This window comes from Symphalangus syndactylus, chromosome 19 (assembly GCF_028878055.3).
Source record: "Symphalangus syndactylus isolate Jambi chromosome 19, NHGRI_mSymSyn1-v2.1_pri, whole genome shotgun sequence".
NCBI lineage: Eukaryota > Metazoa > Chordata > Mammalia > Primates > Hylobatidae > Symphalangus > Symphalangus syndactylus.
Window position 1 is genome coordinate 20,804,281 of NC_072434.2, and position 25,183 is coordinate 20,829,463.

General features: G+C 52.5%; 1 protein-coding gene and 1 non-coding gene across 3 annotated transcripts in view; one reads left to right on the top strand and one right to left on the bottom strand.

The window, feature by feature from the left end:
* Positions 1–24,706, bottom strand: part of LGR6 (leucine rich repeat containing G protein-coupled receptor 6) — a 126,774-nt gene extending 102,068 nt beyond the window's left edge. The window contains exon 1 of one of the 2 annotated variants that reach the window (XM_055234538.1): positions 24,301–24,706. In XM_055234538.1, the coding sequence (XP_055090513.1) occupies positions 24,301–24,512 (212 nt within the window). In that variant the 5' untranslated portion in view covers positions 24,513–24,706. Of the gene's footprint in view, positions 1–5,297; positions 5,458–24,300 lie in introns of those variants that run through there. The other variant, XM_055234540.1, reaches the window with a different exon arrangement.
* On the top strand, positions 20,461–20,560 carry LOC129459099 (small nucleolar RNA U13). The gene has a single exon (XR_008649905.1). It is a non-coding gene; the product is annotated as a small nucleolar RNA U13 (small nucleolar RNA).
* Positions 24,707–25,183: the final 477 nt, after the last annotated feature.

A 25,183-nucleotide genomic window follows, 5' to 3' on the forward strand; every position in this document is an offset into this window, starting at 1 on the left:
TGCTTAGTTCCAAGCCGGCACCCAACCAATGAAGGCTGTTGCTCACAATGCTCACTGTTCTCTTAATTAGGCATCCTCTAGAGAAGTTAAAGTGTGGTCCTCCTCCAAATAATCCCTTGGCTCCTGCAGTGGACCAGCAGCTTTCTCCAGAGCCTTCTCCTCTCAGTCTCTGACTAGGGCTTAACGAGCTGCCCAGACAACTTTCAGCAGCAACCCCTCCGCATGAGGGCCAGGCTGAGCCGGGCACATATCCTGCCATGTCAGGAGACAGCTCATGGTTTGGCAAGGAGCAGGACAGGCCACTGTTGAGAGTCCAAAGGTGGGGTTCTCTCCCACTGAAAAAAGCCAGGAGACAGGCTGGCCGCCACGGAGACCGTTTGGTGCTCAGAGAACACTTGCTAAATTCTTCTGTCAACAAGAGAAGCAGGTGATGGGGTAGAGAGGAAAGAACACAGAATCTGGAATCAGAGGACCTGGTTCCATTAGACGAATGCTAAGTTCCCGGTCAGCCCTGAAGGTCATGAAGTTGTTTTCCCACAGGCTTCTGTGTGCTGAGCTCAATGCTGTGTGAGATGGAGACAAAGCCCAGGGCAAGGTCTGGGCCATCAAGGAGCTGATGGTGTTGCTGGGGAAGGACTTTTTACTCACAAAGGGACGGCAAACCTCCACATATGTACTCCGCTTTGTGGTTTACAAACTGCTCTGCAGCCACCCTCCCAATTAGGTTCTAGACCATGTGTTCAGACTGGAGAGTACAACAGACACTCAGGAGAGAGGGTGAGCAGGGAAGGCTTCCTGGGCAGAATGAGGTGGGGCATGGATGAGACGTGAGCAACCCACAGAACTGAGTTCAGACAGGAAAGCACCAGAGAGCAGCTCATGTGACTTGTGGGGGCTCCGTCGGCATTGTGGATGAGCAGTTCTTCACTGGGCGGGACTGTCCCACTCGCTGCAGAGTTTTTTGCTTCCCTGGCCTTGCTCATAAGTGTTTGGAGCATCTCCCTATTATTGTGACCATCAAAAACACCCCATGAGCCTGGACAACATTGCAAGACCTCATCCCTACACAAAATTAAAAACTAGCCGGACCCGGTGGCACACACCTAGGGTCCCAGCTACTTGGAAGGCTGAGGCAGGAGAATCCCCTGAGCTTGGGAGTTTGAAGCTGCAGTGAGCTAGGGTAGTACCACTGCACTCCAGGCTGGACAACAGACTGAGACTTTCTCTCTTAAAAGAAAATTTTAAATGAAGAAAAACACCCCATGCATTTCCAAACACCCCCTGAATAGCAGGCACTTTCCTCTACCTACACTCCTTCAATTTGCTAGTGCAGGAAAAGACTCAGAGGAACAGAGTTACCTAAGGACACACGGCAAGTTCATGGCAGAGTGGGTGTTACAAGTAGGTCTCAAAAACCCTGGGGGATGCTCTTTCCACCCCACCAGATTGATCTTAGTTTCTAGCACAGCCTCCCCACTTTAAATGGCACCTTCTTATCAGAGACGACTTGAATACTAGCTATCATCTTTGAGATTCCAAACACACAAGATGACACAAAGTTCTCTCAGATTTTTTGCAATTTTCACAAACATCCAAACGAGGGAGTGTACTTCCATCAGGAAAAAGTGTGTCTATCTTCACACACACATAAGAGCACAACCTGTTCTCTCTGGCTTTGCACAGAGTCCTGCGTGAGAACAATGCTGTATTTTTAAATAAAAGGGCTATTGCTTTATTTTGCCCTTTCTTGGCTCCCTTGTTGGTAAAAGGAATGTCTCCCAGACTGCCTGGAGTGGCAGGAGGGCTTGTGATGGAGAGGACAGGATGTGGGGGAAGATAGTAAAAGAGAAGCTGGAGGGGTGCCTGGAGTGGGGGGTTATTTGTGAGGGGAGAGAGAGTCCCTGGCGGTTGCTAAGCAAAGGCAAATCTTGTGCAGGTCAGACTGAGCCAGGGAGATGCTGGGCACCCACGGTGTTGCCCGAAGGTGACCCAATTCATTCAGGTGGGGCTGGGAGGGATAAAGGCAGGGGAAGACATTCCTAAAAGTCAGGTGAGAGAAACAAAAAGGTGGGGTTTTTTGTTTGTTTTGTTTTGTTTTGTTTGCCCTGAGTTAAAAGACCACGGAAGTCAGAAGTCAGAGACTGTCCACTGCATCGTGGTGTTTCATCGATGTGGTGTGGGGCTCCTAAAACCCTGATGGCAGAGAAAGAAGGTCAGGGAGGGACGAGACCCAGAAGAGGTTCCTCTCTCTCAAAAATGCTATATTTGGGAAATCATGGTTTGGCACCACCATAGGAACCAACTTCAGGTTCAATCATATTGCTCTGACCTCTTCTTAATGAAAGGGGTTCATCTGACAGCAACGGCATGCCAAGGGTGTGTGCCCCTGGGCAGAGCGAGGAGATGGAGACAGTTCTGGGGCCGGTCCCCACCTGCAGCACTGCAGGGGAATCCTCTTGGGAGGGACTTAGGCCCATCCCAGGCTGAGGGGACATCTCTGGCTCTCCCTGGCACAGCTGCGAAGCTGGAGTGGCCCACACAAGTTCCTGAATCCCAGTCAGAAGTGTTACAGCAGGTCAGGTGCAAAAGGCCACTCCTGCCCCCATGCAATTAGTTGTGGCTCTCAGAGAGCCTGGGGAGGTGTTCCCCTGCCCATGCCCAGAGCCAGGAGAAGCTTCTCGAGAGCAAAGCATGGCACAAGGATTGCATAATGTGTGTGTGTGCTTCTCCTTCAATGCCTCCTTCCTCCTTGCCAAGCCATGCCACCCACAGGCAGAGAAGTTAAAGGGACCCAGGCCTCCCAGGCCCAGCCGGGGCCACAGTGTGACCTGAGAACAGCCCAGGAGCGTGACAGAGCAGAGCCTCTGGAGAGCAATGAAAATAGGGGGGACTGCTTCTGGGCCCCCTCTGCTCTCTCCTGCCTCTCTGAGAGACAATGCAAGACCTATACTGTCCAGCGCAGTGGCCACTAGCCACGTGTGACTATATTTAAATTCATTAAAATTAAATTTAAAATGCAGTTCCTTAGCTGCACTAGCCACATTTCAAGGCTCAATAGCCACATAAAGCTAGTGGCTCCTGTATTGGACAGCACAGTTCTAGAACACATCCATCATCGCAGGGCATTCTATTGGGCAGCAATGGTACAGCCTCTGTTGTCAGACTGACTTGTGTTTGATTTCCAGCTCTGCCACTTACTGGCTTCTGTGATTTTGGACAATTACTTCACCTCTCTCTGTCTTAATTTCCTCCCTGATAAAGTGCTTGGGCAGTGCCTAGCACGTGGTAAGTAACCAACAAATGTTACCTTTGAGCATCACCACCCAACTCAACCATTTACTGAAGCCCAGTTCAAGTACCTCCTCCTGCAAGAAGCCTCCGACCTTCAACCGTTCATTTAGTCATGCAGCCATTTGTCTATTCAACATTTACTGAGCACCTAGTATACATCAGGCGCTATGCTAGGTGACGAAGTGGCCAAGTCCAATCACAGATGGTCCCTGTCCTCAAAGAGCCAAGTTAGGTGGGGACAATGACAACAGAGTGGACAATTACAAGCCTGAGTGACAAGTGCTGGGACTGGGACTTAAGTGTCGCAGGGCTTCCTCAGACTAATCCCTTTGGCCTTTTGACTCTGATCTCTGCGGGTTCAGTCACAAAGTGAGGCCATACGATCCTGTCCTTGATTAAAACTGTCATCTCCTAATCTCAAATTGCTCATTCATGCGGCTGGTCTCCCCAGACAGGCCGGGAGCTCCTCCACGGCTCCCAGTTGTCTGTCCTTGCCACATACACACACAGCTTCAAGGCTCATTTTCTACAGCTTCCGAGGGGTGGGCACCCCACCTGCGGGTCCTGGACAAGGGATTGAAGAGGGACGGAAGACAGATTCTGAGGCAGGAGGGAAATGGAATGAATCCAGCACATGAAAACGGCAGTGGCTGTGGATTAGAGGACTTGCCCACTCAATCCTGCTAAGCCTGGTATCCCCTGACTCACCAGCGTCTCTCATTCTGATCTCCAGCTCCGTCTAGGAGGGCACTGTTTCTGTGTGTGGAGGTATGTGGGCGTGAATTCCGTTTACCCTATCAGACTGGAAGCCCCTTAGAAAGAAGGACTGAGACATCCCATTAGATCAGACATCTCCATGGGTAAAAACTGCACTTCCCTCCTCGGATGGAAATCCCTGAGCTCCCAGCCAGGGCCCCCAGGAGAGGAACTGGGTGGAGCTGGTGCAGGTGGGAAGAACTAGGGCTGCACAAGGACTGGGAAGGTGAAGTCAGACCACATCTCTGAGCCTTGTTTGTTTAGCTGAAGCTCCTTGTCCTGCTGCCTTTATTTCGTGGATAAACAGGCAGGGTGTGTCTGGGGGTGGAAAACTGGAGAAAGCCCTCTCTATTCAGAGTCCCACCCTCACCACCCCCACCACCCCCGCCACCCTCACTAACCCCATCCCTGATGGGAGCTTTTCTTTTACATCAGAGCACCCTCCTTCCCAACCCAGCAACTCAACTCACCAACACACACACACACACACACACACACACCCAGGTGCACCCAAACACCATCTACCCCTACCCTAGCCAGAGGGTTTTCTAAATTGGACGGGATCCCAGACTCAATTTGAATCTAGGGGAAAAGAGCAGAAGATAAAGTTCAGAGCATATAATAAAAAGAGCTACGCTTGCTGGATCACACACTGTGCTAAAGACTTCACTGATCCATTTTACAGATGAGGTTCAGCAAAATTAAGGGGTCTCGCCACCTTTCCGCCTCTCCAGAGACCCCCACTCCACGTCTTTGCAGTTTATAGAGCTCTTGAACATCCTTGGTTTCATTTAATTTGATCCTTTTTAATAGGTCAGGGAACGAAGCATTATTTATTCCCATTTCAAATGAAGAAACGGAGATTCGGAAATATCAAGTTACTTCCCACTGTGTCACAAAGAATTGACAGCGCGAACCCACGCCAGGTGGTTCAGTGGGGCCCCTAGCTGCACGCACGTACCCGGGAGCTAAGCGGCGGCCCCGGGAGCGGGGACCAGCCTCGCGCGCGCGCCCCTGCCCACCCCAGCCCGCCTGGCAGTGCCCCTGCCCGCCCCTGCCCGCGCCGCCCGCCCCATGGCTGAAAGGGTCCGGAAGTGGGGAGGCGGCCTCGGCTCCCGGAACAATGGAGGGGCATTAGGGCCGGCCCGGGTAGCGCCCCACCCGTCGCGTCGGCTTCTGGGTCCTGCGCCCCAGGGCTGCGGAAGACCTGTGGAACTTTCCGGAGCTCGGCACCCCTCCCCCAAGCCCACCTGGGCGCACCGCGCCCTGCACTCCCAGCCCGGGGGAGGTTCTGTCCCGCCCGCGCTGAGCGGCCCTCTTCCCTCCGAGCGCATTCCGGCCCCTGGGGCCTCGAGTGCCAGTTCTGCGATCCAGTGCCCGCCACCCTCCGCCCTGATCCTCTCTCCTTCTGCCGCTTCTCTCGTATGCCCTTCCCTCTGGATAGCGTCCCACCCATCTACCCTCTTCCCTAACTCCCGAACTATTTGGTTCATCAAAGCTATAGAAAGACTAGATACAAGATCTGGATCTAAAATACCTGCCCAGCAAGAAGTTCTTCCTGATACCTAGCCTCACTCCCTCATGCTTCAGTTGGACTGAATAGAGTTCTCTGCCTGCCCTTATAATGTAATCCTCAGTGGCTCTGGGGTCAGACTGCCAGAGTTTGTATCTTGGCCCTAACACTTAGCAGTTGTTTGATATTGGACTAGTTCCTTTCCTCTCTGTGCCTCAGTTTCTGCATCTATAAAATAGTATCTAATATTCCTCGTAAGATAATGTTGTGAGATTTAAATGGGAGAACCCATGGGTGTAGCGTGAATGTGAGTGGACATCCGTCTCCTCACCTGCATGTAACCAACAGAGCCTCTCCTGGTGGAGAAGCAGGGCTATAAAGTTAGGAAAGATGGGCTGGGGAGGCTGTGGGTAGAGGAGGGCGTTCTGGGTCAGCCCTGCCCTTAGGAGGCAGCAGCTGCCACTTCTCTCTGGTGCCTCCAAGTGAGTGCCACCTGCCTCGCCCCTGATCTTCTCATACTTTGATCTTCTGATCTCTGGCAGGGTCTCCCAGCCAAAGGCATTCCTGTCTCCCTTGCCTTCTCCAAGGAAAGGCAAAGGGCTGGGCTCCCTCCCTTTGCCCCAAGCTCCTTCCTCCCTCCCCTCTGTTGTGTGTGTAACTAAGACTACCAGTCAGGCCCTGGGACGAAGTAACAGCCAGGACCCCTAAGGTGGCAGTGTCTAGGGGGAGGAGAGGACATGGGGAAGTGTTGGACATCGGGGCTGTTACGGGGCATGATGCCCTGGGCTGGACCAGACACTGTTGGAAAGGTGCCTTCAGCCCAAGTTCCTTATTGCCAAAGCCGGTTTATGCAGAGCCCTGGATGAGCACTGGAGAAAGTGTGTGTGCCCCTGTGAACAGTGTGTGTTCCCTGCCCTCAGGGAACTTCGGTCTGAGGAGAGATTCAGAACCACAGATACTGCTGGACAGAGCCTTATACGTTAGCGCTGGAGGAATCTCAAGTACCTGTAGGTCAGGGAGGGCTTCCTGGAGGAAGCTTGGCCTGAGCTGGCCAAGAGAGACATGATTTGCCATCAGAAAGTGGCCTGCCTCAGAGCTGTGCAAAGAGGGGAAATGAGCTGGGGGTGTTAGCATGGGAGTGAGAGAAAGTGTGGTGGATGAATGGTGGCCTGCCTAAAGGTGCGTCTACCTCCTAATCCCTGGAAACTGTGAATATGATCTTACTTGGAAAAATGGCCTTTGCAGATGTAGCTAAGTAAGAGATCTTGAGATGAGGAGATCCTCCTGGATTATCTGAGTGGGCTCTAAATCCAATGTCAATTGCCCTTGTGTAGACACGCAGAGCTCACACATAGAGAAGAAGGTGAGGTGAAGACAGAAGCAGAGATTGGAGTGGTGTGGTAACCACGAGAAGCTGGAAGAGTCACGCAGTGGGTTCTCCCCTAGAGCCATTGACAGGAATGTGGCCCTGCTCACATCTTGATACTGGGTTTCTGGCGTCCAGAACTGTGAAAGAATAAACTTCTGTTGTTTTAGGCCACCCAGTTTGCGGTACTTTGTCACGGCAGCCACTGGAATCTAACCCAGGTAAGCGGGGAGCAATCAGCAGAGCCTCGGTGTGCTGCTGGTCCTGAAGCCCCTCTTCCCACTGTGGCTTCCTCCTGCCCCTCCCTCTGCTCGCCCTCCATCACTGGCCCAAGCCAGTGACCCATCCCGCACTTCTCCACCTAGGAAAGTCATTCTCACCCCCTTGAGACTCCCTTGGATCTACTCTGATTCAGCAATTCCATTCCCGGGGACTTAACCAACAGAAACACATCCATATGCTCACTAGACAACCGTACAAAACTGCTCATAGCAGTGCTAGCCACGATACACCCAACTGGAACATGTCCAGTTGCCCATCAATAGTGGAATGGGTAAACTGGGTTATATTCACCCATAGTGAGTACCATGACACAATGAGGATGAACAAACTATGACCACCAGCAGCAACATGGGTGAATCCTCAAACATGGTGAGGAAAAGAAGCCAGATGCAAAATAATGCCCCATTTATGATAAGGTTCAAAACACAGGCACAGCCTACCTATGTTGTTAGAAATCACGATCGTTGCTATCTTTGTGGGGGTGGGTAGTGACCAGCAGAGGGCATGGGGGTGGAGGGCTTCTGATGATGTTCTCTTTCTTGGTCCAGGTGCTGGTTACACAAGTGTATTTGCTTACGAAAATGTACCAAGCTATACACTTATGATATGTACGCTTTTCTATTATGTATATTATATTTCGTTTAAAAAAACAAACTCTGGGCCAGGCGCAGTGGCTCATGCCTGTAATCCCAGCACTTTGGGAGGCCAAGGCAGGCGGATCACTGGAGGCCAGGAGTTTGAGACCAGCCTGGCCAACATGATGAAACCCCATCTCTACAAAAATACAAAAATTAGCCGGGTCTGGTGGCACCTGCCTGTAATCCCAGCTACCTGGGAGACTGAGTCAGGAGAATTGCTTGAACCTGGGAGGCTGGGAGGCAGAGGTTGCAATGAACCAAGATCACACCACCGCAGTCCAGCCTGGGTAACAGAGTGAGACTCTGTCTCAAAAAAACAAACTCTGAAAGTCTTCGTGAACCTCAGGCTTTCTGGGGGCTCCCCTCTAGGTTCCCATGGCATCCTGTGAATAATTCTCAGCTTTTATGTCATTAAATGAAATTGGATGTTTATTTCTGTATATTGTTTCATCGTACTCATCTGTGTATCCCCAGCACTTTCCCCAGGCTCTGGCACATAGTAGATGCTCAATAAACACTTGAGATTTGCTGGCATGGCCATGGGCTTTGGTGTTTCCAGACTTCTCTCCCAGGGTTAACTGGCCATTGGCCCCAGCTCCTTGGATCTTCACAGGATTCCACAATGAGACACATTCCTTCCCACTGCTGCCCCATCCTACCCACCTTCTAAGTGCCCCCACAACCAGCCTATGCTTGTCTCCTGCCTCATGCTTAATGCACAGGATGGCAATTTTCTGACCCAATCGTAATCTCTCTCAATGCAAAATTCAAGTCTTACTTATCTTGGATCTTCAGAGCCTGGGCAAGTGTCAGGCACACTGTGGAGATTCAAGAACCCACGCCTCAAGTTGCTAGAGTCCTCTACCCAAGCCTAGGGGCAGGCACATACCTTTGTTCGTCCTAGCTTGTTTGGAATTGGATGGAAATTTTCAAAAGAAGTTTTCTTTTAAAAAAAATCAAGAGAATGAATAGGAAAGGCAAAAGCTTCTAAGTGGAAGGGTTTATAGAACAGATGTCTCACTCTAATGAAACCCAAGCCTGGCCATGAGCTGGCTGGCTGGCAGCTTAAGAGGCTCCCCAGTGCGGCTCCATCCTCACCGCAGCTGCCTGGGTTGGAAGCCACACCTCGGGCTCCTGCCTGTGGTGGAGCCAGGTTAGTGCTACTACCAGGTCTGAAGAGGGCTGCCCTCCCTCCCTCTCTCTCAGATAAGTCCATCTGCTCCAGCCTAGGGTTTTTGTTTTTGTTTTTCTGCTCTGTACCTCCCAGCCTCTGGCCAGTCATTTGTTCATTCATTCATTCATCTCTTTACTCATTCCACCAATATTTTTGAGTGCCCATGTGCAGAGGGCTTGGGCCAGCACTGAGGATACCAGGAGAGCAATGGTGGCCAGGCTCCTGCTTTCTTGGGGGTCCCAGCCTGGTTTGAGAAACAGACAAGTAACCAGGAATCAGAACCCAAGGGAACAAGCCTTGGGGAAGGGTAGGGCAGGCACACAGAGGGGAGGCCTCCCCCAGAGTTGAGGGATTAGGGAAGGTTTCCCAGAGGAAGAGACATCTCAGCCAGCCCCTTACATCCTAAATGAAACTAATGCTTCCTTGCCTCTTCCAGATACCCCACCAGAGCTGCAGGCTTCTGGTCTGAACCCATTTCTTCACCACATCCTTGCAGTAAATCAACCGTGATGTCCATAGGGCTGTTCCTTATAGACCTGGATATAAACCAATGGTGCAACATCTAAGTACAAACTAGGTAAAAGCAGTTCTGTAGGAGATGGAGTAGAAAGTGGCTGTCCAGCAGCTCCATTGATGATCTGACTTATTCCATGAATAAGCTTGAGGCAGTGCTTGGCAAACCCTAAAATGCAGATTCTGGCTCAGTAGGTCAGGGTTGAGGCCTGAGCTTCTGCATTCCTCACATGCTCCCAGATGATGCCGATGCTATGCTGCTGGGCTGTGAACCATACTTTGAGTGAAAGGCTTTAGGATATCCAAGGGAATCAATAGAATAAATCTCCTTTAAACAATCTTTTATAAATATGTTTTAAATCACTTTTTTTAACTAAGCATTGACCAGGCTGACTCATAGAAATATGCCACTGTGGCCTGGTCTAGACAAAGGTGTCTGGCCAAGGGGCCAACCAGAGGACAAAATCTGCTCCTGCCCCACTCATCAACTCTGCCCGCTTCCCACATGGTAGGGCCACTGGGGCAAGGGGCACACTTTTCTATTTCTCACAAAGATGTTGCCTGGACTAGCTGCAGCCCAGAACACTGTGGGGCAGGCAGGCTGAGTGGATGTGTGGATTTCTGAGGAGGAACAGACAGAGGCCTCTGACCTCCTCAGCAGCAGGCAGCCCCTCCAGGATCCCTGGGGACGGCAGATGTGGCGTCTCCAAGGTTGCCTTTATAGGCCAGGATCACTTCCTCATGGAGAAAGTGAAATGAAACCCAGGTCACCCCACCATTGCTTATGGGGCTAACAAAGAAGGGGTTAGCTTTGGGCTCTCTCCCCTCTGGCCAAAACAGGAGGGAAACTCGGGGACACTATAGTAGGAAGGAGGAGGGACTCTAGGAAGAACTTCCCAGTGATCACATTCCCAGGGGGTCAAACACTAAGCAAATGGTGGGGTGTAATGACTTGATCTGCCCATCTGGAGGTCCCAGCCCAGGTTAGGGGTAAGGGGCTGGAGTAAGGTGTCAGAAGGGCTCCCCAGGCCAACTTTCTGAGCTTCCAAGCCTTCCCCTTTTACTACACTCTCTACCCCTATGGCTCTAGGGCCATTTGCTCATTGGCACTGGGCATGCTAGGGTTCCAGGGGTTAGCCCAGGTATTTCCTGACCCCAAGCCCCACCCGCAGCAGGTGCCCTGGGCCCCGCAACATGGTGCCTTTGCGCCCCCATGCCAATCTAGACAGTGAAGCTAATGCTTTCTGGCAGGTGGAGGCAGGGCAGGCAGAGGGGGAGGGGCACCCTGGGCTTCTACATTCAGAGTAGGGGAGTGGGCAATGAGGCGAGGGCTGGTGTGGCGTCGGCTGGCGGGGGGGGTGGGCATTCCTCTTTCCACTGGCTGCATATAGTTAATGGGGGGCCTTGTTCTGGCTAGGCACACAGCCCTTGAGGTGCTGATGATGGCCATGTCCTGTCCCGGCCCCTGGGATCTCAAGTCTCACGGAGTGAACACTGCAAATCTCAGGGGACCCTGGCACCTCCCTCACATCACAGTCTCCTCATCATTGGCTCTCTCATGCCCCTTCTCTCTCTCTCTCTCTCTCTCTCCTCCTTCTCCTCTCTCTCTCCCCTATCTGTATCTTTACTTATACACCATCATTTGTCTCTATAATATCCTGGGCTCAGGAACTCTCACCCCATAGGAAACAGACCCAAAGGCATCAGAGGACTTGTCCAAAGGCACTCAGCATGTTGGCGGCAAAGACAGGGTCCTAGCCCGGGGTCTCCGGATCCCACTTCCACCAGAGAACAAACCTAAAGTTCCAGTTGCTGGAGTCAGGAGGGTTGTGACAAAATTGGAGGAGGGAAACTTTGGAAGCACCTCCTTCCTCCAGAGGACTCATGCAGCTCCTCACTCCACAGGACAGAGAAAAACTGCAGCAGGAGGGTGGGAGACTGGAGGGAGGGGCTGAGCCAGCAGGGCTCTGCAGGTCAGTGGTAGGATTTCCCAAGTCCAGGCGCTCACTCGGGGTGTTACTAAGAATTTATCTCCGCAGCTGGACCAGGGACTCTGTTTTTTGCAGTGAAAGTTAGTGTCAGCGCCTAGCACAGCTGTGCCTACTACTAAGTGTATACTTAATACATATTCATAGGTTGAATAAATGAAAAATAATAGCTAACATCCATTGAACAGTTACTGTGTGCCAGACGCCATTCTAGGAACTTTGCATATATTAACTCATTTAACAAGGCATCATTGTCATCCCTCTATTACAGGTGAGGAAACTAAGGCACAAAGAGGGTAAATCTTTCCCCAAGGATTGGTAAAAGGCAGAGCCAGAATCTGAACTTAGGTGGAGTGGCTCTGGGGTTTGTGCACTTACCCACTCTGCTAGATTTATAAGAAACTGGGAAGGAGGCCAACACACACAGGATCTGACATCTGTGGGATGGGCCCTCTGCCCTCCCTTTCAAGCAGAATCCCTGCCCGCCAGAGCCTGACAACTGCCTCATTCCCAGAAACACTGAGACTCTGGTGTGCCCCCTGTGCCCACTGTAGCACAATGTACCCCATAGTCCCCGGCCCCTGCACATGCCACACTCGGGCCAAGAAGCACCTCCAACCCAAAGATGCTCAGTCTCCCCTCTAGTCCTGGGGCCACCTCCTGCCCATCTGGACAAAGGCTGCCTTATCTCTCCTGTGGCATCCCTGAGAAGAAGACCCCTTCCTCTCATCCCCTCCTGCCCTAGCCCTTAGGTTAAGGGGAGAAAGGGCTACATAATTTGCAGGACTGGCCGGGCACAGTGGCTCACACCTGTAATCCCAGCACTTTGGGAGGCCAAGGCGGGTGGATCACCTGAGGTCAGGAGTTTGAGACCAGCCTGGCCAACATGGCGAAAACCCGTCTCTACTAAAAATACAAAAATTAGCCAGGCATGGTGGCAGGAGCCTATAATCCCAGCTACTTGAGAGGCTGAGGCAGAAGAATCACTTGAACCTGAGAGGTGGAGGTTGCAGTGAGCCAAGATAGCGCCATTGCACTCCAGCCTGGGTGACAGAGTGAGACTCTGTCTCAATAAATAAATAAATAAATAAATAAAATAATTTGCAGCACCCAGTGCAAAATAAAAATGTGGGGCTCCTTGTAATAAAATTATTAAAAATTTACACAGGTCTCTCGCCTGTAATCCCAGCAAGTTCAAGACCAGCCTGGGCAATATAGTGAGACCCCACTATAAGTTTTAAGTTTTTTAATTAAAAAAAAACTTTAAAATTAGCTGTTTGTGGTGGTGTGCACCTGTAGTCTCGGCTACTCAGGAAGCTGAGGTGGGAGGATCACTTGAGCCCAGGGAGTTGAGGCTGCAGTGAGCGGAGATCATACCATTGCACTCCAGCCGGGGTGACAGTGCAAGATCCTGTCTCAAAAAAATAAAATAACACACACACACACAACCAAAAAAATAACATGGCAACAGCAGAGCAATGGCCCAAGCACGGGGCCCTGTGTGACTGCATGGGTGGCATGTCTGTGAAGGGATCCTGGCCACCCAGTCACACACGCTGAAGCAGGTAACTGCGCTAGGGGGCTGGGTCCAGGGTGGCCTGAGAAGTGATCTGGTTCCCGGCTCTGACTCCTTTGGGTCCTGAGCTCTCATCTGCCCCAGGTAAGTGAGGGTGGGAGCCCAGGTCCTGTCCCAATTCTCATTCCCTCTTGCTTTTGTCCTAGACAATGGTTCCCTTCCTTTCTCATCTCCCAGTCTCCTAATCTGCTCTGTCCACCACAAAGGCAGCAGATTAGTTTACAGCCCCTAACTGCCTCAGCTCTCACAATTCCTGGACACTTGATCCAGCGTCCTCCATCCTCAAACACTCCCAACCCTGGGTCGCCCCAGATCTGGAGCTGAGAGGAAGGGAGAAAAAATGAAATGCATACGCTGGAACTGTTTACAGCCCTGTCCTGAGCGCCCCCTGCAGGTGGAGACCCATACTAGGTGTGTGTGTGTTTGTGTGTATGTGTGTGTGCGTGTTCTTGAAGGATGTGTGTGTATGTTTGAAGGTATGTGTGTGTGTTTGAAGGAGGTGTGTGTGTGTGTTAGGTGTGTGTGTGTGTTTGAAGGAGGGGTGTGTGTGTTTGAAGGAGGTGTGTGTGTTAGGGGTGTGTGTTTGAAGGAGGTGTGTGTGTTAGGGGTGTGTGTTTGAAGGAGATGTGTGTGTACGTTTGAAGGAGGTGTGTGTGTGTGTTTGAAGGAGGTGTGTGTGTTGGGGTGTGTGTTTGAAGGAGGTGTGTGTGTATGTGTTTGGAGGTGTGTGTGTGTGTTTGAAGGTGTCTGTGTATGTGTGAAGGAGGTGTGTGTGTATGTTTGAAGGAGGGGTGTGTGTGTTTGAAGGAGGGTGTGTGTGTGTTTGAAGGAGGTGTGAGTGTGTTAGGTGTGTGTGTGTTTGGAGGTGTGTGTGTGTGTGCTTGAAGGAGGTGTGTGTGATGTGATCCCAAGAAAAGGAACCATGAGCACAGATCCTGCCTTCAGGAAGCTCCCAGACTGAAGGGGGAGGCATGGCCCCTGCCCTAAAAGAGTTCCCCTCTCCTGATGCAAAGAAACATGGCTCCTGTCTACAAGGAACCCTGAATCTGATGAAGTAGAGCATCACAATCAGACAAACATACAGACAGATGGGGACACACACACCCTACAAAGACATAGTGAACATAATACTACCTGATATTTTCACAGGAAATAAAATCGCACCCCCTGTGCTAAACACCCCCCAAGCAAGATCTTGCTTCGTGCAACAACTCATTGGGCAGAGATGATTATCTACACTTGATAAATAAGTGTCAACCTTGGTCTTTCCATTCCTTGGCCTGTGGGTTTTCCTTTGCACCACAACCGCCTTTCAGGGGCTTCCGCATTAGGGGCATCAGTTAGACACAAGCGTTCCCTCCTCTGTGCCCCGCATGCTGCGCAGTATCTGGCCCTGCCTGGGTGTGTTTCTCACTTCCTACAACAGGTCACAGTTATTTGCGCTTGTCTTATCTCTCTCTCCAAGGCTGCAGGGGAGAGGAAAGGGGGCAAGCATTCAATCCACATTTGTCAAATGAACAAATGAGTGATTGAATGAATGAATGAATGCTTGCTCCTCACAACAGCCTGGGAGTTCAAGTGGCAATATCACTGGTTATTAACACGGGGCATGAGGGGCACCGCAGCACCAGTGGGGATGACAGGTATTGCCAGAATCCACACAGTGTGCTGATGGCAACCGGGGCTTACACACACTCTACCGAACTGCGCTGTTCTTCTCCATGCAAAAGAACATGGAGCATGTTGGGAGAGGTCCAGAGACATGGAGAAAAGATTCACTGGATTCACTGAGAAGGCTTCCTTCCTATAGGAAGTGCTAAAAGCTTCTTAGTGGGGGCTGCCTTTGGCCTGTTTCTCAGGAGCCAATGATAACTCAGGTAGGGGGGCAATTCTAACTTGCCAATCACACAGCGAGTTGGAATAAACCTCCATGTACTAGGCTCCCATTTTCCTGGTTCACTCACATATTCCCCTGTACAAAGAAGCACTTCGTCTGCCCTGCAAGAACCCCAGCAATGCACTGGGCTGGGGGTGCTACACGGAGACAGTGACTCTGCACTGCTCCTCTGCTCCTCCCCCTCCGTGAGTCTATCTGCCTTGGCTTTGGGCCTGGGGACCACATCAAGTCCCTGACACTGGTGCAATGGAAGGCACTCAGCACCTTTCTGCCACCTTTCTGTCAGTCTGGACACTCTCGGGGACACTTCCACCTCCTCCAGCACCTCCAAGGGCAAAGGGGAAAGGATGGTGGCAGGGGCAGAGGGTGAGAGGAATTGTGTCCTAGGACCGACCCTCTGGGTCTCATTCTCAGCAAGCCCTAGACAGGTAGAGTCAAATAGGCGAAACGAAGGGCCACTGCAGGCCTGCCTCCACCGCTCCTCCCAAGTGCCTTTCTCAAGGGGAGACCAGATAGAGAATAACCATAGCTCCCATAGATTGGGCATTTGCTATGTGCCAAGCACTGTGTCTAATTATAAACATCTTTCTGTATGCCCATTTTGAAAGTAAGAAAACAGAAGCTGAGAGAGGTGAAGAAACACACAGCCATAGCTGGTTAGAGCTGGAACTTAGCCTTGAACCCATGTCTGCTTAGCTGCAAACATGCACTCTTTCTTCTATAGCAGTGCTTCCAGGTGTGCCCAGATGGGGTCTCCTATCCCTTGGGATGGCTGGATGCTGCCCAGGGTTGACTGGGTGCCTTTCGCCTGAGAGGCCTTGTTGGTTTAACCCAGGACACTGAATACCTTGGATTGTGTTTGTGTGTTTGTGTGTGTCTGTGTTTTTAAAATGTGTGCCCTGAGGGAAAAAGGTCAGAAAGCCCTGCTCTAGAACATGCTGCCCCAGGGAGTGGGACAGAACAGGTCGTGGAGATGAAGTACAAAAGCCCCAGTGTGGTTCCTCATTCTATCCTGGGCTCATGGCTTCCCCTTCTCCTGGCCCTGAGTTAAGTCCTTCTGGTCTTCAGGACTCAAGCCTCTTCTCTCTCCCCTGGGCCTTCCCTGACCACCTTGGTCCTCTTTCTCCCTTGAACGCCCATGGACCTCACCTCTGGTCCTCCCTGGATGCTCCCAGGATTATCTGATACAGTGAGTTCACTTTTCACGTGCACCTGGCTGGTCTCTCACTGACAGTCATCACCCTGACTGCCTCCCAGAGGACCCAGCAGACAGTAGGTCCTCAACATCAACGGTGATGATAATCTCCACACTCAAGGATTCCGTCTTACCCTCCCCAGAGTCCCCAGTTTCTGTGCTGAGCCCCAATACCTTCCCCTCCAAGTAGCCCCCATAGATGGGCTCCCAGAAACCACTGCTGGTGGATGGGAGGGAAATGGGGCAAACCATTGATCCTTCCCCCAGAAAGACAGGAACTGTAACTAGGCTTTGAGAGTGTGCTTGGCCTGGGATTTTGACACACCCAGAGTCCTGCTCATTTCCTTGGAGTTTGGAAACCCCTCAGCTGTGGACCTCTAAGAGGCAGTAGATAAAGTGGGTAGGAGGGAGGCTGCCTAGGCTGAAATCCTCCCACCAGCAACTAGTGGCAGGTTGTCTTAGGCAAGCTCCTTAGCACCGAAAAGCTTTGGTTTCCTCACTGGTAGGTGGGGATAACACTAGCACCTCTCTCATGGGGTTTATGTGAGATGATGCAGATAAAGTGCTTGAGCGCACTTCTTGCCATGTGCCAATCATTCAATAAATGCTGGTTATTACTATTATTGGTAAAGGAAGAGACATCAGGGTGATGGTGGATTCCTATGTATGTCTCTCTGAACCTATGGGGGGCCATCAAGACTGGGTCCCAAGAATGAACATTTCTGATGAGCTAGTGTCTTTCTGGAAGAAGATCACAGTCCAGGGAATGAAAACATCAACCAGGAAGCTATCCTCACTGTGCTGGAGCAGACAGGAGAGGCAGAGAGCTGGGCACAAGATGCTTCCCCGTTCCCAGCCTCAAATTCACATCTCACAGTTAATCAGAGAGCACCCTGATCTCCCAGGGATGGGGGGAATTGAAGATACAGAGCATAGGCATCCCCTGATGGTTTCTGGAGGAGAAAAAAGATTGTAGCAGAGGAGGTGGAGCTGGGGATGGGACACAAAGGAAACTTCAGTTCTGGAGGTGCCTTAAGTAGCTGGGCCCAGCTCCCCTCCAACCCGCCAGCCGCCAGCCTGCCCGTGGCCTGCTCTGGCATGGCTCCGGGGGGCACAGTGCCAACCCCTGAGCTCTCCCCCCACCATGTCCTTTCGCTGCTTCCAAAATAACTCTCTGCTCACTGCCCAAGTTTGGCCTCTCGGGTGTTTTTCTCCTCCTGGGACCTGTTCTCCCATGTCTGAAGGACGGGAGGAGAGACCTGAATTGTCATTAGGGACTGGAGATCACTCCATTTTTGCCAATGGACTAGTTAATACGAAGGGGACCCCACAATTCTCAGAAGCCCCCAGGTCAGTGAGTTCATTTCGGTTTGGCTAAAAGAAGTTGCCATTTCCAACATGGGGAAGGGAGATGGGCATTTTCTCCGCCACCCCAACTCCTGCACCTTCCCAAGGTATCTGAAGCCCCAGCAGGCTCCTTGATCTTGGCCCTGGTCCCAATAGTGAGTCACTAGCCTAAGGTCACATAGCCCATTAAGAATGAGCTCAGAGGGGGATCCTCACAGCCCCTCAGGGCATGTCTGCCCCCCACCCTCCCCACCCCCACAACAACACTCCCAATCCCAAATGACCCATTCACCTCTGCTTTTCCTTGGGCTATAGCAGAGAAACTCTAATTTCAAGGAACTCCGTTTTCTGGGGAGAAGCTGTACTCTCCAGGCGGCGCTAACCTAGAAGCCCAGATTCTTCCTCTTTGGAGAGTCTCCCGCCAGGCGGCAGGCTTAGCCCCAGCTCCTCCAGGCATCCCCTGGGAGAAGGATCACTTCCTCCATCATCCCCGCCCAGGAGCCCAAGAGCAGAACTGGCTGCTTAAAAGGCCTGTTTCCCTGAAAGTCAGTGGGACGGGCTTTGTTAGTAAAGGAGGAGGGTGGGAGGGAAGGAAGGGTGATCTGATGGGGCTCCAGAAGATGAGACTCTGCCATCCTAACTCCCCATCCTGTCACCAGTAGCTCTGCTGGGCCCTTTTCACAGTAGTTTATTTGTAGCTGAAGGCAATAAGAAAAATAATATTATTAGTAAACATTTTGTAAGCCCTTATAGCATAAAAGACCCTTTGCTTTCTTTGTCTCATTTGCTTCACCTCACAACCCTTTGAGGTAGATACTATCAGTGTTTCCATTTTAAAAACTGAGAAACTGGAGCTTTGGTGAGGTTAAGTGATTTGCCCAAAGACACGGCTCATCAACAGTGGAGCTGAGACTCAAGCCCTCAAGTCCGCGCCCAGCAGGGCCTCCCCACTAGGATACCTTCTGTGCCCTGTGAGTCTCTCCCCTGGGGGGCATGGGTCAGTGCAGGAAGCAGGCTGCAGCGCGTGTGGGGCCATCAGGGTTGAGAGCCCATGGAATGGGGGGAAGGCGGGGTGGAGTGGGGGCGGGCTGGGGGCCAACTCTGCTCTGAGCCAGGCTTTCTTCTCCTCCGCCAGCCGCCCCACCCGGCCGCGCCCCATGCCCGCTGCTGCCAGAGCCGAGAGGTTTCCTTTTTCTTTTGCCTAGGGCTGTTTCCTGCCTTTCCTTTGAACTGGGGTGTTGGCTCCCCCACACATTCACCCACCTCCGGCGACCCCCTGGGTCTGCCTTCTGATGGGCCCACCCTACTAGGCTCCACTTTGGAGCAAGGCTGGCACAGGAGAGCCCCAGGGGACCCCACTTCCTGGAGTCACTGTACCCCTCCTTCGCCCTTCTCTTCCCCACCCTGGTCTGGGTGCTGCCTGGGTCCTCCCCTTCCCTCCTTCCCTTCCCTCCTTCCCTTCCCTCACTGCCTGCAGCTGAGCAGCTCTCCCCAGGAGCTTTCTCTGTCCCACACCAGGAGCAGGAGATTCAAAGCGGATTGCTCCCTACCTCTCCCACTTTCTAGTTTTTCATCCAAAACATGGCTGCTCTGGACATTGAGGTCCAGAGAAGTTTTGGGACTTGCACAGGGTCTCATAGCAACTGAGAGACTGAAGATTAGAACTCACAAACCCCAAGTTTCCGGAAGGAGGAGTCAAACCCTTAGAATCTATTAGAAAGGGCAACTAAGACTGGGCCAGGGAAGGGTGGCCTTGGAAGTGAGAAATGAGACCTGGCACGTTGGCACCCCCACCCCCAATTCACAACACATCCTCTCCAAGGCTGGCTTTCCCCTGTTAAGGCCGCCTGTTTCTCTGCTTCCTCATCTGTAGCCCCTGCAAGGGCCCGTCTAGATCATGTAAGGGAGCACGCTGGCGTCTTCCATCAGGTGCTCCCCTCCCCTCCCTGGTTTTTCAGACTGTACTCTAAAAAAAAAAAAAAAAAAACCTAAAATTACTCTGGGTTCCCAGTAGAGCCCATTCCATCTTCTTGGCAGCTTCTTGCACCTCTCACAGCCCCCAGCTACACACATACCTATCCTATACCTTTCATAGAACAGGCCTGCTTCCCTCCCTCCCATGCTAGCTCCAGGACTTCCTCCTCCAGGAAGACTTCCATGACTGACATTTCTTGGCCCTGGTCACCCTAATAACAACACCGGCTAACATTTATTGAGCTCTTCCCGTGGACCAGACATTATGCCAGACCCTTTGCAAACATCATCTAAGTGAATCCACAGAACAACCCTATGAGGTAGATTTTAACCCTGTTTACAGGTGAGGAAACTAAGTCACAGAAGGGCTAATCAACTGGCTGGGGGTTACATAGCTAGTAAGTGATAGCTTGAACTCTGCTTTGTTGTGGCAAATGCCACAACCCCTTACTCTCTGCCTCCAGCATCCTACCTCCATCATTTTGGCTGAAGACATCCCCTGTAAACTACCCTGTATCTACACACACAGAGACACACACAGACACACACACACACACCATCTAACCTTTCAAACAAGTCCAGTGGTTATCAGTTATCACAGGCAATCTTAAAGGGAGTGAATTCCCAAGAAAGCAATCAGCAGTCTGAAGTGGGGGTTGCATGGTGTAGCGGCCCCTCCCTCAGCCCTGGTGGCAGTGGGTGATGAAAATGGGTGCTTAGGTGTGACTGCAAGTGCATGAGCCTGAGGTCTGTTACAACTAGCTGCGTGAGACACCTTTTCTGGCACCATCTGTTTACTGACACTGCTCAGCCTTGGGGGCCCAGAGTAACTACCCAGATCTTTCTACTCAGGAACAACTCCGGGGATTATCTGCCCAACAAGTTATTTGCTGTCTGTGTATTCCTGTCTCTGCATCATGTGCACATGCAATGGAATAGAACAAGAGGTGATCCTTTTGTAGTTAAGAAGCGTGATGATTGGGTTTTTGTGCTCACGTGTGAGAAGTGCCTCCCTCAAACCTTTTTATGAAGTCAGCACATTACTGGACTTTAAAAAAAAAAAAGAAGAAGAAGAAGAAGAAAGAAAAAAGAATAGAACAAGAGGCATCATGCCTTCTCATCACCATCACATTGGATGTCCCAGAGCCAGGGGCTCCATCTCCCCCTTGGTCTATCTCCAGAACAGGCCCTAGCCAGGGAGAATGTCGAAACCCCAGTGTCAATGAGCCTCGCTGAGACTACAGTTTAGGAGGAAACTTGAAAAAAGAGACACATACGAAGGATTGTGAGTATCTGAAGTCTGTCTTCCCAACCTTGATCAAACAGGGCTGGCATTGAGCCCAAAAGTGGTAATAGTTTTTGGACATGAGTGTCAAGGCAAAGAATACTAGTTGGCTACAAAGACGCCTTTCTGGTCTTCCCTAGAACCAAGATGGAGAGGTGGAAGCGCCTACCTCATGAAAGCTATTGGCTAGAAGGAGAAAATCTCACAGCCGTGGAGTGGGGGAAGAGATGTGATGTCATTTTTATTGAGACCAGGTCAAGGAATGTGCAAGAGGACTTGCAGGTACCCTCTGGAGCCCATAGCTCCTGGGCGCTTCCTATGGTTCCGTCTATGGCTCCTTCTAAGGATCATCGAGTCCTCTCTGGCCTGCTACTTCCTGCATATCCAAGTGTTTTAACATTTTTCATTCTCAACTTTGTGTCAGGAGGACCTAAGTCCCCACCCTCCCTCCCGATCCCCAACCCCCAATTTTCACCAACTGGTTGGGCTCCATGTCCCCAGAACCAGCCAAGTATTGATCAAGAGTTGCCCTGACAGTCACCTCCCCAGCACACAGCTCTCTTCCTCCAGCCACAAACCATTCCCTTGAATTCTACACTCACCCATTAGGCTCAATTTCCCTCTGGTGTGGAGAGGCCTGGTAGTTTACCTTCACCTCCACGGAGCACCCATAGGAGGCAAGATAATACTAGCCACCATTTCAGAGTCACCCTCGGGTGTCAGGCACTGTGGGGACTTTCACTGAACATATTATCTCATTTAATCCTCTCAGCAACCTGCTTTCTCCTCTCCATGTACACATGAAGAACCTGAGGCTTAGAGGTGTTCAGTGAGTGACTCTCAGTAGGTGGCAGAGCTAGGAAGGAACCAAGGTTTGAGTGGCCCAGAGAGAGGCGCTGCTGGTTATATCATCAGATGCGAATCTGTGCTGTCCTCAGCAAGGGCTGGGATACATGGGGCAGGGCCAAGCTGGGCATCTCCTAACATCGCTGAAAAAAGAAAGGAGCCCCAAGACTTCCCCACCCTGGCTCTTCTCCATGACAGCCCTCAATCCCACCTTCAGGTGCCTTTGTGGTAGAGCTGTTCTCCAGAGAGGGCAAAGAAAGAAAATTCCTCGGCCGGGCGCGGTGGCTCACGCTTATAATCCCAGCACTTTGGGAGGCCGAGGCGGGCGGATCACGAGGTCAGGAGATCGAGACCACGGTGAAACCCTGTCTCTACTAAAAACACAAAAAATTAGCCGGGCGTGGTGGCGGGTACCTGTAGTCCCAGCTACTCGGAGAGGCTGAGGCAGGAGAATGGCGTGAACCCGGGAGGCGGAGCTTGCAGTGAGCTGAGATTGCACCACTGCACTCCAGTCTGGGTGACAGAGCAAGACTCCGTCTCAAAAAAAAAAAAAAAAAAGAAAAGAAAAGAAAATTCCTCCTCTGAGACACCCTCAGGACAACTGTAGGAATCTTTCATGCACCATCCAGATGGGACCCCTCCCCAGCCCAGGGCAGAGGACATGGTCCTCTGCCACCTCCTTCCAACATTCCAGACCCCACTGCTAACTTCCCCATATTGCCTCAGGACCCATCCTACTCTTTCTAGCTCCCACTCCTTCCCTTCTCTCCGCCACTCTCAGAAGCATCCCCTGAGTCTTGAGAGAGAGGGGCTTTCTCAATCCCCAGGAAGACACAGACCAGCTCAGAAAACCCCACCTCCACTGAACCCAAATGCAGACTTCACAGCTCTGAGGGAATTGTGACAAGCTAGTGGGAAAATCTTCTGCCAGCATGGATGGTAGGATGCTTGAATTCCAAAGGTGACAGTGTACGTCCTTCCCCAAGTCCTTCTAGAAAAAGGATCATTAACCAGTCTAGGAAGACTTAATGCTGGGAAAGGATGCTCTCTCTGGAAGGCCTTATCTCCCCTGCCCCTTCAACCCAGGCAAGGGACCTTCCTTCGGCTCACCCAGAGAAAGGCTCCACAGAAGTCACATCTAAACACTTTAGCCACAGGACCCTGTCTTCAAATGAAACAATGTCACATACTCCCAGGATAGAAAACTGCTGAAAGCGGGGCTGGCCTGGGTGTGGGGTGGGGCTGGAGCCTGCCCTGCTTTGCCAGATGCTGAGTGCCCAGGCCCTGCTCAGTTGGTACCTTTATTCCCATGATTGCCTCTGCCGTCACCTGCTGCACTGTGAAGGATTCCATTTGTCCTTCTAGAAGATGGACATTATTTTTCTCTTTTCACTCCCTTACCAGGCCCACAGCCTGTGCCTTTTGGAGTGGAGGGGGACATCCCAACCTGGGGACAGGGACATTTGGAGAGGAGCCCCATGAAGAGTTGCCATCTGGGACCCTCTACCTCCCACCAGGACACTGCCAACACTGAGCATCCTTTTAGTTCCACAAATTCTTGCTAGGCCCCTATAAAGATTCGCCCAGCCTCCTCTTCCTCTAAGCTCTGAAGTGCTGGAACCCCAAAACCATGAGGGGCCTCTCTCAGGCCAGAAGGAGCTCTGGGATCCCAGCCCTCAGCAGAAGGCCCCAGGCTTTCCCACCTGCTCCCAGCTCCTCTGAGGAAGTTGATGGAGCCTGCAGAGCTGGGCTGGAGGAGGTTTCCTTTCCCCAGAGCAGGGCTGGGGGTGCGGGTAGGTGGCCTGGAATGTGCTCTCTCACCCTCCGACTGCCCAGGTGGTGAGCAGCCAGAGCCCCCAGCCCTCCAGCTCTGAGGGGAAGCTCCTGTGAACCAGACGGACAGGACAGCTGCCCCCAGTAGGGTCCCCTTCACGCGCCATCTCACCCCAACTCAGACGCTAAAAATGGTTCTCTGGTTTTCAGCCTCGGCGCCTGCCCACAAATTAGTGTCTCCAACACAGCCTCTTGGGACATGACTTTAGGGAGGCCCCTGGGGGAGCCAGGAGGCCCCAGTGAAGGGAGATGGTGCTGGCAGAGTCCCTTTCTGAGAAGACAAGAGAGGATAAGGCCCCCCTGCCAGCTTCTGGGACCTCCTCCCCTGACGAAGGCCACCCAGCCTCAGTGTGACAGCCCTGTTGTCCTCACCATGGCAGAAGAACAGACATTATTTCCACCCTACTGGGGCACACTCCCCTCACCTCCACCTCCAGTTCTGTCAGCTTTACCCTCAGCCACCATCCCGGGAGCTGCTCTGCTAGAAGAGAATGCAGCAACAGGAGATGGGGCAGCCAGCCCCGCGCCCTCCCGCTCAGGGTCCAGAACCCACGTCGCCAAGCCTGGGCTCCCATAGTCAGCCCACAAGCACGCAGGCCAATGGGGAAGCCAAGTCAGGGAAGTCCGGTCTCCCTGCTCGCCTGATATTTAGTCTCAGACTCTTCTCCCCTCCCCAGTCCCGCAACGGTCAACTTGGAAGAGGGCAAACCCTCTCCGGGTTGCCCATGCCCCAGGGCACTAAGCAAGCAGGTGCCCTGATGAGGCCGGGACTGGGCGCTAGCCAGCAGCCCGCAGGACCAGGCGGGGACAGGCGGGCAGTACTCACAGGTAAGCCGTCAGCGGGTCCAGGTCCCCCGGAACAGCGGACAGCCCGAGCTCAGAGCAGTCGGCGGACAGCATGATGCCGTCCTCCTGGCAGTGGCAGGGGGCCGGGCAGGCGGTGGGCCCCGGGCCGGGCTGGGGGGCGCCGCCGGCGCTCCGAGAGGCGCACAGCGCGGCGCAAAGCCACAGCACCCGGAGCCCCGGCAGGCTGGGCATCTCGGCGGCCGGGCTGCTGGGGCACCTGGCGGCCGGGCGCGCGGACGCACGGGCGCAGTGGCCGCAGCTGCTTCCTCCCGGTCCCGGCGGGCTGCGCCGTCGGTGGGGACCGCCCCGGGGGCTCTACTGGGCGTCGGCGGCGGCTGTGGGAGCGCCGGGACGGTGCAGTCAGAGAGGGGCAGGCATTGTTGAGTGATCTTCGTTATTCAGTTTCACAGGCTGGGCTTGGCAAGGGAGGGAGACCCAGCCGGAGGAGGAGTCAAGGAAACTTTCTACGCTGCGGCTCGCTCCCCTTCCCTCCTTCCTTCGGAGCTGGCAGGAATTTCATCCAGGAAAGAAAAAAAAAAAAGGAAGAAAGCAAAGAAACCCAAGCGAGCAAAGCTCAGCCCGTCAGAGAGCTACATTTGTTTGGAAAGGGTGTCCAGGGCCTTGGCCGCAGGGCTGGGGACTCTCTTGCCTTTGGGGACAGCCACGGGGTCACATGGGACCCAGAGGAGGTCTCTGAAAGAGGCCTTGGGGCTTCCATAGCCCCTCATGCCTCAACCACGTTTCACACTGGAGGAAACTGAGACCCAAGAGGAGAAATGATTTGTTCAAGGTGACACAGCTGATGGGGCATCCCCAGAGCTGGAACTCGTCCGCCCTCCTCGGCCTGTCTCCTAGGACACGAG